Genomic DNA, 13,843 nt, shown 5'->3' on the forward strand with positions numbered 1-13,843 from the left:
AATAGCAGAGAGGTAGCCCTTTAGAGTGCCCAGAGCAGAGCCCTGCTGGGCAAGAGACAGAGGAAAGATGAGAACCTCTGAAAGAGGGGCAGAGAGTGGATCCACAGCCTTTGTTGTGCACCATGCCACAAATTTGTTCCACCTGCAGGTGTATACCGATTTTGTGGAGGGACGCCTGGCTGCCAGAATCACATCACAAACTTCAGGAGGCAAGTCAAATGGCCTCAACTGTCGCCGCTCAATCTTCACGCATGGAGGTGGAGGCTGGACAGGTTCGGGTGGAGGACCATCCCCATCTGCTGCGACAGAAGGTCCTCCTATAGAGGCAGACAAATCGGGTTATCGACTGACATGCTGAGTAGCTCGGGATACCAGTATCTTCGTGCCCAGTCCGGAGCCACAAGGATGACTTGGACCTGGTCTTGCCTGATCTTCTTTAGCACTCTGGGCAGAAGTGGTATAGGCGGAAAGGCGTACAAAAGACCGCAACTCTACTCGCAACGAAAAGCGTCTCCGAGCGGGTGCCGCCTTGGAAATTCCAACGCGCAGAACTGATAACATTTCGCATTCTCTTCTGTGGCGAATAGATCTAACCAAGGCTCTCCCCACTGCTGAAAGAGACCTTGTGCCACGTCCGAGTTCAGACGCCATTCGTGATCCATCATGAACCAACAGCTGAGTTTGTCCGCCCTGGCGTTCAGGGAACCTGCCAGGTGTTGAACCACCAGGGTCACGTCCTGATGTTCAAGCCACTGGCAGAGGCGCAGAGCCTCCTGGCATAGGGTCCACAACCCAACCCCGCCCTGTTGGTTGGAGTACCACATGGCGGTGGTGTTGTCCGTGAACACCTGCACTACACTCCACCGGACAGAGGGGAGGAATGCCTTCACTGCAAGCCGAATCGCCGGCAGCTCCAGAAGGTTGATGTGGAACCGCGACTTTGCCGGAGACCTCTGATCTCCGCCTCTCCCATTTGGCCCCCACAGCCCTGGAGGGACGCGTCCGTCACAACTACGTGCTCCGGTTGGGGTAGGGAGAGGGATCTGCCACTGACACAATTGCGTTCCGTGAGCCACCACTGCAACTGTCTTGCAGTGCCCTCCGAGATCAAGACATGGTCGGACAAGTTGCCCTGATTATGAGCCCACTGAAACTTCAGGTCCCACTGCAGAGCCCGCATCCGCCACCTGGCGTGATGCACCAGAAGGATGCAGGAGGCCATCAGCCTCAGAAGCCGCAGCGTCAATCTGACCGAGACTCAGGATAACGGCTGAAAGATCGGAATCAGAGGATGAATATCCCGAACCCGCTGTTCGGGAGGATAAACCCGAAACTGCGCAGAGTCTATGTTCGAAATGGGATCAAGTGAGGCCCCACGGGCCTCCCAACACTCCGGGCCTCGCACTAAAGAAGAGGGGCGGGCACCGGCAATGTACCCCGACGCCCCCTCCCTTCACTGACACTCACCGGGTCTCCTGTTGCGGCTGGAGGCCATCACCTGGCTTCTTGCACCGGCGGGACTCTCTCCTCCGGAGGGCTCCTTTCCTCTGGGGCATCGCTCTGGCGGCCGCCTTTGCTACCGGCTCCTCTATGCCGGTTACCACGGGGCTCTCCCTCGCTCAGGAGCCTCGGCAGGGCGTGCAGGCTGCTTCCTGCTTCTCCAGCCTGGCACCGTCACGCTGCAATCTGCCTGACTTCCTCTGGGGCCGCCAATGGCAGCGCGGCCCTGGGGGTAGGGAGGCGGGACTTCCGGGTCGCACTAGGCAGCGGCCCGGCCACGGTTCCTGGGCTGCGGCTGTGATTTTCGAAGGACAATGTCGGGTGGGCACCGGCTGCGTTAAAATACACGATGAATCATGGTGGGCACTCGATTGGGGCAGCAACACAGCACGCTGGCAAAAGATGCCGGGTGGGCACCGGCCAAAGCACCCAGAGCGCTCCCAAGCGCTAAATGAAATTTAAAGCGCTCCCTGCGCTAAAATGGCAAATAAAGTGCTATTAAGCGCTGGGTCACAACACAGCGCTCTCAAGCGCCAAAAGGCAATCAAAAGCGCTCCCAGGCGCTAGGGGCCAACAAGCCCAGCAAAAGTCCTTCTAGGCAGGCAGGGGGGGGGGGGGCAAGGCTGGGCCCAGAGCCAGCTCACTGGGTCTCCAGGCAGGGAGACAATCCAAGTGGCGGTCCTCTGGCCCAGCAACAGCAGCAGCCCCTCAGGCAGGATCCTGGAAGAGAACAACATCTGTAGGGACACAGCCCCATTTTTATACACCACATTCCTTTGTCTAAGGGTGCAGGGTGGGGGAGAAACCAGTCGTAGCTGGTTTTGGAGCACTCTTGATGGCTCAACCACCCATTTCATTCACTGGCAGGGCTAGGGTCATCAGTCGCGCCACAGGGGGCGGAGCCAGCATTGTCTGGAGAAAACCCAGCCTCATTCAGGACACAGGTACACTCCTCCCCAGCCATCAGCATGCTAATCTCCCACTCACCACCGGGCAGACCCATCAAGCCTTCCTGGAGCCAGGCTCACCAGCCGGGTCCAGCCAATCACACGCCAGGCATATTTTACACTAATATGCCAACTCCTAGAAGTGGCATTTGTACACAAGACACACTCATGCCACATACAGCATTGCGAAGCATTCACTCTCTCGAGTTCGCACATATCAAATTCGAACCTGTACACCCCACGCATCGTGAACTACCAGGGACACATACATTCCCCATGCATTCCTATGGGAGGGCAGGCCTATCTCATCACATGCACTCAGAGTGCGCACGCACTTCCCACTGGGACACAGTGAAAGTGCGCAGAACCCAAAAATCACCATCACCAGGTCACCATTACAAGCAAAAAGTCTAGGGGTGAACCTGCCAGAAGGGCCAAGTCCAACAGTCTAGAACGGCTCCGATGAAGAGGAGCTTCTGAGAGGGACACAGGTGCGACTTCTGCACATTGATGGAGAACTCCAGCAGGTGCAGGAGGTCAGCCGTAGTCTGGAGGTGGCTGACGACTGTTTGGGGCGAGCCCGACTTCCACAACCAGTCATCGAGGTAGGGGAAGACTGAAACCCCTAACCTGCGCAGAAGAGCTACGACCACCGCCATCACTTTCATGAACACCCGTGGGGCGCTGGTAAGGCCGAAGGGGAGCACGGTAAACTGAAAGTGCTCGTGGCCTACCGTGAACCGCAGGTAACGCCGGTGGGCCGGCATGACGGGGATGTGAAAATATGCGTCCTGCAAGTCCAATGCTACCATCCAGTCTTCTGGGTCAAGGGCGACTAAGACCTGAGCCAAAGTCAGCATCTTGAACTTCTCCTTCCGGAAGAAGCCGTTGACGTTCAGTAGGTCCAAGATTGGGCGTAGGCCCCCTTTGCTCTTCTAGGGAACCAGAAAGTAGTGGGAATAACAACCACACCCTACTTCTGGTCTAGGAACGCGCTCAATGGGCTCCTTGAAAAGAGGCCCGTAACTTCCTCTTGCAGAAGTTGCAAGTGATCCCCAGTCACGCGGTGGTACTGCGGTGGCATGGCTGGAGGTGTCGCCTCGAAGGGGAGGGAGTAGCGCTTTCGGACGATTTGCAGCACCCACCTGTCCGATGTGATGGAACGCCAGTGGAGGAGGTGATGGCGAACCCTGCCCCCCACTGGCATCGAATAGGCCTGAAAGCTCGGACTAGGAAGGCTTTGAGGCGGATGCGGGGGTGGTTGTGGAGTGGCAGCGCAGTTGTCCCCTGTTACCGCCTCGATGGTAACAACGCCTGCCGCCACGCTGAATGGTAGTCTGCGGCCTGTGGCTGGCAGGACGTGTGGGGGCGCCCCTTCCGTGGCCACGAAAGGAGCGCTGGGCAGAAGTTGGCTGACGCGGGGCCGATAGGCCCAAGGACTTGGTCGTAGCCCTGGAGTCCTTAAAGCGTTCCAGCGCATTATCTGCCTTGACACCAAAGAGGTGGCTGCCATCAAACGGCATGTCCATAAGGGTGGTTTGGACATCAGCCGAGAAGTTGGTGGACCTCAGCCAGGCGTGGCGGCGAACCGCCACAGATGTGGAAATCGCTTTTTCCCAGCGAGTCCGTGGTATCCAGTCCACACCGTATTGAATACCGTGCTGTGTCTTTTCCCTCCGCGAGATCTTGAACGAGTTTCGCCCGGGCCCCTTATGGGCATTCAGGCAGCACTTCCGCGACCGTATCCCACAGAGAGTGGGTGTAACGGCCCAAGAGGCACACGGTGTTGACCGACTGCAATCCCACACTAAGGGAGGAGAACATCATCTATCCGAATCGCTCATACCTCTTGGATTCCCGATCCAGTGGTGCAGTCGGGAATGCGGATTGGGAAGTAGAGGCCTGGATAACCAGACTCTCGGGTGGGATGGGTGGACAAGAAACTGGGTTCGCCCGGAGCCGGACGGTGGCGGCTATCTACAGGGAGACCTGTAGCGGGCCTGGACCAGGTGCCCAACAGGCCATCTGTGAGAGCCTCATTAAACGGCAGTAGAGGCACCGGAGAGCTTGCCTGCGGTTTAAGGACCTCTGTGAGGATGTTCGACCTCACCTTTGCAACAGGGAGCTCAAGAGCCAAGGCCTTGGCCGCCCTCGTCAGCACCACACTATAAGCTGCCCCCTCCTCCGTAGCCACTGTAGGGGGGTGGGGCGCAAATCCAGTGTCTGGGGAGGTATCCAGGCACTGGCTTCCCCTAGTTCCTGTGTCCAGTCCTGAAATGACTGGCACTCACGTGCTAGGGGGTCCTCGGACCCCCCCAGTCTCCCTCGTCGTCCATGTCCTGAAAATCAGGTGTAAAGGATGGACCCAGATCCTCGAATAACTCTGTATCAGTCGGCGCCGGACGCCGGATCGGGGACGACGACGTGCGGGACGAAGCCGGGGATGACACCTTAGGGGCAGACGCCGGCAGGGTCGTAAGGTCGAACAGCGGCGACCCGGATCCAGAACCGGATCCAGTGGGGCCCTGCGGCGTCGGGACTGAAGTCGTCGACCGCGCCGGCGCCGAAGCACCCGGCCCGCTTGGGCTCCCAGTCGGGGCTGCTTGGCCCGAAGGCGCTGCGGAACCAGACGCAGGAGAGAGCGACCTCATGGCCACCAGGAAGGCGCCGATCTCCTCCGGCGTCGCGTTCTGCCCAGGGACCGGCGGGTATGAAGCAGGCTGCGACGCCTGCGGCTTCAGGCGGAGCCGTGTGGGCGGTGTCAGCCGAACCTGTGTCGCGCGAGCGTCGGGGGGAGTCAGAAGAGCGATGTTGCCTCTCCGCCTTCTTGTTCCTCTTACCCGAGGACTTGGAGCCCGATGAGTGGTGTCGACTCTCCGAGCTGTGAGGACTCCGGCCCAGCGACCAGCCCCTCGACCTCCTTCCTGACTGGGACCTCGAACGGCGCTGGGCCGACTGCCGGAGCTCGAGGCGCTTGCGGGACCGCTCCTGCCTAGCCTTCGTCGCCAAGGCCCGACAGTCGGGGCACGACGTGTCATCGTGGTCGGGCCCCAGGCAATGTAGGCACCGGCGATGGGGGTCGGTAACCGACATCAGTCGGCTGCAGTCGGCACAGGCATTGAACCCGGTCATCCCTACCGGCACCGATGGAGTCGTGCGACTCGAAACAGATCCAAAAAGGATCGAAAAAGCTTAGTCAAAAAGTGACTAAAGGGTACCACTTTCTCCAGACCTGGGCTTGCTGGCGCAGAAAAATGAAGAATTGACGTAAGCGCGCGAGGGTGGCGTCGAAGTACTCGTACGACATCATACCGGCGCCAACGACGCTGAGGACAGTCGCGGCGCTGCAGACGACGCCTACCGACGCGCAGGGGTACTGCTACGCAAAATTTTCCGGATCCAGTCTGACGCCTGGGGATATTCTAAGGTAAGGAATCTAATACTAACCTGCTTCTTTCAGATAAGCACATCTAAGTCTTCAGGATAGAAATAGAAATAGAAATAACTTAGTGGGGTCACAAACCTTTCCCTGGTATTTTGTTTACGCAGCTGCATGTGGATGACCAGGAAGTTATTCTTCCATTTCCACATTAGTCTCCATGCACACAAAGAGTTTCTGATAATCCAATGTCCCTTGAGCAAGAGGCAAGTCTAATAGCATATTTGGTTTTAGCTTTGTGGTGTTTTAGTTCAATGTTCTCTTGAGGAATTACTTAAGTGCTCACGCACTCTCTATCTGTTCTTTGTCACGTAGGTTGCCTTGGGTCTATTTGTCACCTGGTCAGCGGGGCAGTATTTTATTTGGAACGGGCAACAGATTGATTTCAGTATCCGTTTGCATCAGAGTTGTGGTACAACGTTTGATTTTCCTCGTTTCTTTTCGTCACTGGTTGTTCTTATTCACATGGACACCAAGTCACCTTATTTTTGGGATTTCCCACTGCACTGGCGATCAGGTTTTCAGTTTCACAGGCCTACTAGTCACATCTATGCCATTCCTCTTCCTATTTTACGCTACCTTTTCTGCAATGCACTCACAATATGGTCCTTTCAGATCAATCTTCATGTAACACAAGCCTTGTGTTTTAGAAGCCGTAATCCTTAACCATCCCGGAGGTCAAAGGCATGCTTATGTAATAATTTCGCTGTAACAAAGTAGCTGCATCAATGTACATTTCATCAATTGTAGATTTCCCCTGACGAAGGGAGTTTTTACACCAGAAATGCATTGGGAGAGTTGTTATCCATGTCAGAATGCAACATTGAACATATGAAATAACCAAGGAGTTAGTTGAAGTTTTCATCTGCGAATAAAACAAATTGAAGACTCCGCTAAATTGAGTCAATTTTCTGTTTTTAAATATTGAAACATTTCTTTATTTGATAACTTTGCTTATGATTGTGCTATTTGTAACACTAAGACATTGATTAACATTGTAAGCACTCATCCGGAGTGCATCAGGTAGTGCACTCTGTCAATGACTCGCAGTCCTAGATTTGTTCTTCAACATTCTAAAAGTGGCATTTTTGTAATTGCAATAAATAAAACAAACAAAAATATGCTATCATGAGAGGATTTTCACTATATTTCCAAAGAAACCAAACTACCTGTTTACCTTTTCCAATTTGAAAGTTACAGCTTATTAAATGTTATAAGGTAACTCCAATGTTAACATATGGGAGAAGCCGGCCTCGTAATAGTCAAAAACTAATTTAAGAGTTTTTCACTCTTAAAAACATGTTCTACCTTTTAAAAACATTGCACCCTGCCCTTTGGGACGTCCAGGGCTTACACTAGGGGTGACATACGCATTACACAGGAAGGTTTCTGCCTGGCAAAGGTTTATTTTGCTAGGTCGGAATGGCAGCTTAAAACGCCACACAGAGGCTGCAGCAGCAAGCCTGCGACAGGTTTTCAAAGGCTATTTAAATGGGTGGCACAATCAGTTCTGCAGGCCCACTAGTAGTATTTCATTTACAGGCCCTAGGAACGCGTAGTACCACTTCACTAGGGCCTTACAAGCAAATTAAATAAGCCAATAAGAGATAAGCCAATGTTACCATGTTTTAAAGCAAAACGGTTGGGGGAAGAGCACCCTAAGGATGACCAGTCTAACACATTTCTTACAACTATAGTCAAAAGAACTCTTACATGACACAGAAGTATATTTTTTTAGCCGCCAGTAAATAAACATGTAATCAAAACAAATGGTCCTGTTTCTGCCTCCAAACTCCAAAGTCCATTTGATCTGGGAGAGAGTTAAATCATTATTATTCTTCTGAAAAGCCCACTTTTCAAACATTCAAAGTGGAAACTGAAAGTTTACCTTTAGAAAATTGTGTCTTTGGCAGTCTTTAGCCCTCTCATGCCATTTCTCAAAGCATGGCCGGACTACCAGTAATATTATTCAGCCTCAAATATATAACAGCAATAAAAACAAAACAATTTCAACCTTTAAAAAAACCAACCTGATTTGTTCTGCAAAACCACGACCCCATGCTTGCTGGTATTGTTCATGTTGTACATAACAGAGTGAGGATTTATTTGCGCTGGATCCAACACATCTTCCAGGGATGGTAGGCCTAAAATTTTCTGCAAGCTTAAAAATGATATAAATTTTACATTAAATTGTTTAAGATTTTAAGTGTCAACAAACGAAAAAACAAAACAGTGTGGGATTTCAGATGGTCGCATTAGTATGTGTGACTAGATTTCATTAAATTACAATTGCATGCACTCAACTGTTCATGAACCCACTGCTAATGAACCATGTGATAAGGAAATTAAGAAAGATTGGAACGGAAAAGCTTGTATCCCAAATTTATCAATTCAAATTTAGGGATATTGAAGGAGCAATGTTTATAGTATATATTCTTTTCAATACCAATTTAGTATGTGAGACATAGGTCCTATTACAGGAGTCACGCATTCATGTGGTAAATTCTTCCTTTACTTCTCTCTAAAGCCTTAATCAGTCAGCTCAGCCAACGTGTTTCGCACGTAAGCACTTCCATCAGGGTTATGGTAAAATCTGTGTGCAGTCCTGATATTAAAACTGTCTGTTCACCCAAGTCGAAATAGTTTTTATAGGATTTATCATTAATATATACGTTGGACATCACCATATAAATAAGAGTGGCCATCTGTGAGAAAGTGCCATCTTCCTTGCCTTGGTATGCCCCTACTTTTTTGCTTAACTACTGATGTGCTTTGACTGAGTGTGACCTGGGCTCCTGCAAACCAGGTGCCCAGGGCCTGTGGCCGGTGTTCCTTCCCTAAAACTGTGTTGAAACCTAAACCCAATTAGCATCTCTGGCCACCTGTCAGCCTCTAGTAAATGGTACACCTAGGTACCCTAAGGGCTGCAGCACTTATTGTGCCACCCTTAGGGGCCCTGTACCCTGACACCCACACACTGCCTTTGCAGAGTGTCTAAGTGCAGAACTAGACAGAGAGTCGACATGGCACACATTCCTGTATGCCAAGCCCACAAACCCCACTGCCCTGGCATACCTCAGTCTCCCCTCTAGCTGGGTGCCCTATGCCAGCGGTGTGGGCACAGGTGCATGAGCCCTGTGCCCCTACAGTACCCAGGGCCATTCCTGGGCACTGTAAGTGCAGTGATGCCATTAAGAGGTATATGGTGCTGGGAGGTCGTCATTACAAACTCCACAGCACCATAATGGCTACACTGAAGACTGACAAGTTTGATATCAAACTTCCCAGAACATTAAACCCGCACTGATGCCAGTGTGGGATTTAATGTAAAATGCAAAAGAGGGCATCCTAGAGATGCCCCCTGAAAACCTAACCTACAATCCACGTCTTGACTGAGAGGCTGCTTAGGCTGCACACAGCAGACATGTTCCTGGACACCTGGGTGGAGAACACCCTGCTCTCCTGGGCCTGCAACAATGCACATCCTGGGTGAGGTGCTAGGTCTCCTCCCCAAGGATGGGAAGGGGGAAGCTTCAAAGGCCTGCCGCCTTTGTGATCTTCTCCAGGCCACTTGCTGTACTCCGCAACCGGCCCCCACCAGTTCTGACCCCCACTCTGGCGGGAAGACTGGCGGGAAGCACAAGTTACTACTTGTGTAACGATATATCTATAAGAGACATTAGTTAGTGATAGATTCCTTACTCTAGAATATCCCCAGGCGTCAGACTGGATCCGGAAATGTTTGCGTAGCAGTACCCTTGCGCGTCGGTAGGCGTCGTCTGCGGCTCCGCGTCCGTCGTCGTGGGCGCCGTGATGACGGAGTACTTAGAAGCCGCCTCCGCGTGCTGACGTCAGTTCTTAGACACAGCTTTTCCGCGCCAGAAACGCAGAGCTATGCTAAAAACCAACACTGGTGCCTTCAAACTAGGGCCCTGAAAGGGGATGACCTTAAACCTAGATATCGGTTCGGAGAACGGGGAGGATGGGTGGGTCGGTAAGGAATCTATCACTAACGAATGGTGGGTCTGCGAACCAATAATCACACCAGAAAGTCCTGGAGGACGGAACGGCCAAAGAAGCCATCCCTCCGGACTTGGCTGTCCAGGCAATAGTGTCTTGCAAACGTGTGCAGCGAGGCCCACGTAGCCGCCTGGCAAATGTCCTGCAAGGGCACTCCTCGGCCCAAGGCAGTTGTAGTCGCTGTGGCCAGAGTGGAATGAGCCCTCAGCCCAACAGGGGGTTCCTTTTTAGCCAAGGAGTAACACGCCTGGATACACAAGATGATCCACCTCTAGATGGTCAGCTTGCGCACCGCTTTCCCCTTTTTAGCGCCCACGTAACCAACAAAGAGTTGGTCATCCACCCGGAACTGGCTTGTGCGATCCAGAAGGAACGAGAGCGCACGTTTTGGGTCCAGACGGTGGTGCCTCTCTTTCTCTCTCTGCTGCGGCGGAAAGAAGGTGGGCAAGGTGATGGATTGCCCGATGTGGAAGGCCGTGACTACCTTGGGCAGAAAAGAAGGCCTTTTCCGCAACACAACCTTGTCCGGATGGACTGAAAGGAAAGGAGGTTTACAGGATAGAGCCTGGAGCTCAAGCTCACTCACTCTCCTGGCAGAGGTGATGGCTACCAGGAAGGCAGTCTTCAAAGTAAGAAGGCGGAAAGGACAGTTGTGACGTGGCTCGAATGGAGCACACATCAGAAAAGTAAGAACCCAGTTCAAGTCCCACTGAGGCATCACAAAGGGCACAGGAGGGAACGTATGCGTGATGCCATTCAAGAATCTGTTACGATAGGGGACTTGAACAAAGAAGGTTGATCAGGCAGCCTTAAAAAAGGCTGAAAGAGCAGAAAGGTAGCCCTTGATAGTGCCCAGAGCAGAGCCCTGCTGGGCAAGAGAAAGAAGTAAGAGAAGAACCTCAAAAAGAGGGGCAGAGAGAGGATCAACAGCCTTTGCTGTGCAGCATGCCACAAATCTGTTCCACCTGCAGGCGTATACAGACTTCGTGGTGGGACGCCTGGGTGCCAGAATGAGGTTACAGACTGCAGGAGGCAAGTCAAATGGCCTCAACTGTCGCCGCTCAATCTCCAAACATGGAGCTGGAGACTGGACAGGTTCGGGTGGAGGACCGTTCCCTGCTGCTGCGACAGACAGTCCTCCTGAAGGGGCAGACGAACCGGGGGATCGACTGACATACTGAGTAGCTCGGAATACCAGTCCCTTTGTGCCCTGTCCGGAGCCACAAGGATAACTTGTGCCCGGTCGCGCCTGATCTTATTCAGCACTCTGGTCAGAAGTGGTATAGGCAGAAAGGCGTACAACAGACCGCAACTCCACTCGCGACGAAAAGCGTCTCAGAGCAAATGCTGCCTTGGAAATTCCAACGTGCAGAACTGATGACATTGCGCGTTCTCTTCGGTGACGAATAGATCTAACCAAGGCTCTCCCCCACTGCAGAAAGAGACCTTGTGCCACGTCAGAGTTCAGACGCCATTCGTGATCCATCATGCACCGGCGGCCGAGTTCGTCTGCCCTGGCGTTCAGAGAATCTGCCAGGTGTTGAACCACCAGGGTCACGCCCTGATGTTCCAGCCATTGCCAGAGGCGCAGAGCCTCCTGGCAGAGGGTCCACGACCCGAGCCCGCCCTGTTTGTTGCAGTACCACATGGCGGTGGTGTTGTCCGTGAACACCTGCACTACACTCCCTTGGACAGAGGGGAGGGATGCCTTCAGTGCTAGACGAATCACCCGCAGCTCCAAAATGCTGATATGGATCCGGGACTCCGCCAGAGACCAGAGACCAGAGGCCTCTGATCTCCGCCTCTCCCATGTGGCCTCCCATGCCCTGGAGGGACGCGTCCGTCACAACGACGTGCTCCGGTTGAGGAAGGGAGAGGGATATGCCGCTGACCCAATCGCGGTCCGTGAGACACCACTGCAGCTGTCTCGCAGTGCCCTCCGAGATCAGGCCATGGTCGGACAGGTTGCCCTGATGCTGGGCCCACTGAAACTTCAGGTTCCACTGCAGAGCCCGCATCCGCCAACGGGCGTGATGCACCAGAAGGATGCAGGAAGCAATCAGCCCCAGAAGCCGCAGCGTCACCCTGACTGAAACGCGGGATAAAGGCTGAAAGATTGGAATCAGAGCCTGTATATCCTGAACCCGCTGTTCGGGTGGGTAAACCCGAAACTGCGCCGAGTCGAGAACCGCTCCGATGAAAAGGAGCTACTGAGAGGGGCACAGGTGTGACTTCGGCACATTGATGGAGAACCCCAGCTGGTGCAAGAGGTCTGCCGTCCTCTGGAGGTGGCTGACGACTGTCTGGGGCGAGCCAACCTTCAACAACCAGTCGTCGAGGTAAGGGAAGACTGAAACCCCTAACCTGCGCAGATGAGCTGCGACCACTGCCATCACCTTAGTGAACACCCGTGGGACGCTGGTGCTCGTGGCCTACCGTGAACCGCAGGTAACGCCGGTGGGCCGGCAGGACGGGGATTTGGAAATAAGCGTCCTGCAAGTCCAACGCTACCATCCAGTCTGGGTCCAGGTCAGCTAAGACCTGAGCCAGAGTCAGCATCTTGAACTTCTCCTTCCGGAGGAAGCCCGTGACGTTCCGTAGGTCCAAGATAGGGCGTAGGCCCCCTTTGCCCTTCTTGGGTACCAGAAAGTAGTGGGAGTAGCAACCACGTCCTACTTCTGGCCCAGGAACGCGCTTGATGGCCCCCTTGGCAAGAGGGCCGAAACTTCCTCCTGCAGAAGCCGCAAATGATCCCCCGATACGCGGTGGTGTTGCGGTGGCATGGCTTGAGGGGTTGTCTCAAAGGGGAGGGAGTAGCCCCTCCGGACGATCTGCAGCACCCACCTGTCAGAAGTGACAGTGCGCCAGTGAGAGTGGTGATGGCGAACCCTGCCCCTAACTGGCGTCACATGGGCCGAGAAGGACAGACTAGGAGGGTTTAGAGGCGGATGCTGCGGGGGAGAGTGTGGACTGGCCTCGCCGTTGTCCCCGACCGCCTCCACGGCGATTTTCACGGCCGCCACCGTGCTGGTTGTTAGCCTGCGGCGTGTGGTTGGCAGCACGTGAGGGGGCGCCCCTTCCTTGGCACCAGTTTGCTGGTGCGGGCCGAGAGGCCCAAGGACTTGGCTGTAGCCCTGGAGTCCTTAAAGTGTTTAAGCGCATGGTCTGCCTTGTCGCCAAAAAGGCGACGGCCATCAAACGGAATGTCCATCAATGTGTTTTGGACATCAGCCGAAAAGATGGCGGACCTCAACCAGGCGTGGCGTCTAATCGCCACCGTCGTAGCCTTCGCTCTACCTAGTGAGTCGGTAGTATCCAGCCCACACCGGATAGAATATTTGGCTGCATTCCGGCCCTCCACAAGGGCTTGGCAGAGTTTGGCCCGTACCTCCAACGGACACTCTGGCAGCAATTCCGCGACTGTATCCCACAGAGAGTGGGTGTAGCGGCCCAAGAGGCATGCAGTGTTGGAAGACCGCAGTCCCAGACTAAGGGAGGAGAAGACCGTTTTACCATACATCTCGTACCTCTTGGATTCCCTGTCCGGCGGAGCCGACGGGAATGCGGTCTGGGAAGTGGACGTCTGGATGACCAAGCTCTCGCAGGTGGGGTGGGTGGACAGGAAAACTGGGTCGCCCGGGCGGTGAAGTCTGGCCACGTACCTATCTACGGGCGAACCCGTAGCGGGCCTGGACCAAGTGCCCAAAAGAACGTCGTTCAAGGCCTCATTAAACGGCAGCAGAGGCTCAGTCGGGCATGACTGCGGTTTAAGGACCTCAGTGAGGAGGTTAGTCCTCACAGCCGCGACGGGGAGCTCAAGGCTCAAGGCCTTGGCAGCCCTCATCAACACCACATCGTATGTTGCCCCCTCCTCCGAAGCCACGGTAGGAGGCGAGACAAAACCAGTGTCTGGAGAGGTGTCCAGACCACTGGCATC

The 13,843-nt window shown here is 53.9% G+C and overlaps 1 protein-coding gene across 1 annotated transcript in view; it reads right to left on the reverse strand.

Moving 5' to 3' along the window:
• DEPDC1 (DEP domain containing 1) overlaps positions 1–13,843 on the reverse strand; it is a 319,914-nt gene that overhangs the window by 163,384 nt on the left and 142,687 nt on the right. Inside the window, exon 5 of the mRNA XM_086953850.1 lies at positions 7,917–8,047. Coding sequence (XP_086809976.1) covers positions 7,917–8,047 — 131 coding nt within the window. The remainder of the gene's footprint in view (positions 1–7,916; positions 8,048–13,843) is intronic.

The sequence above is a fragment of the Lissotriton vulgaris genome, chromosome 1_1 (genome assembly GCF_964263255.1).
Source record: "Lissotriton vulgaris chromosome 1_1, aLisVul1.2, whole genome shotgun sequence".
NCBI classification, from domain to species: domain Eukaryota; kingdom Metazoa; phylum Chordata; class Amphibia; order Caudata; family Salamandridae; genus Lissotriton; species Lissotriton vulgaris.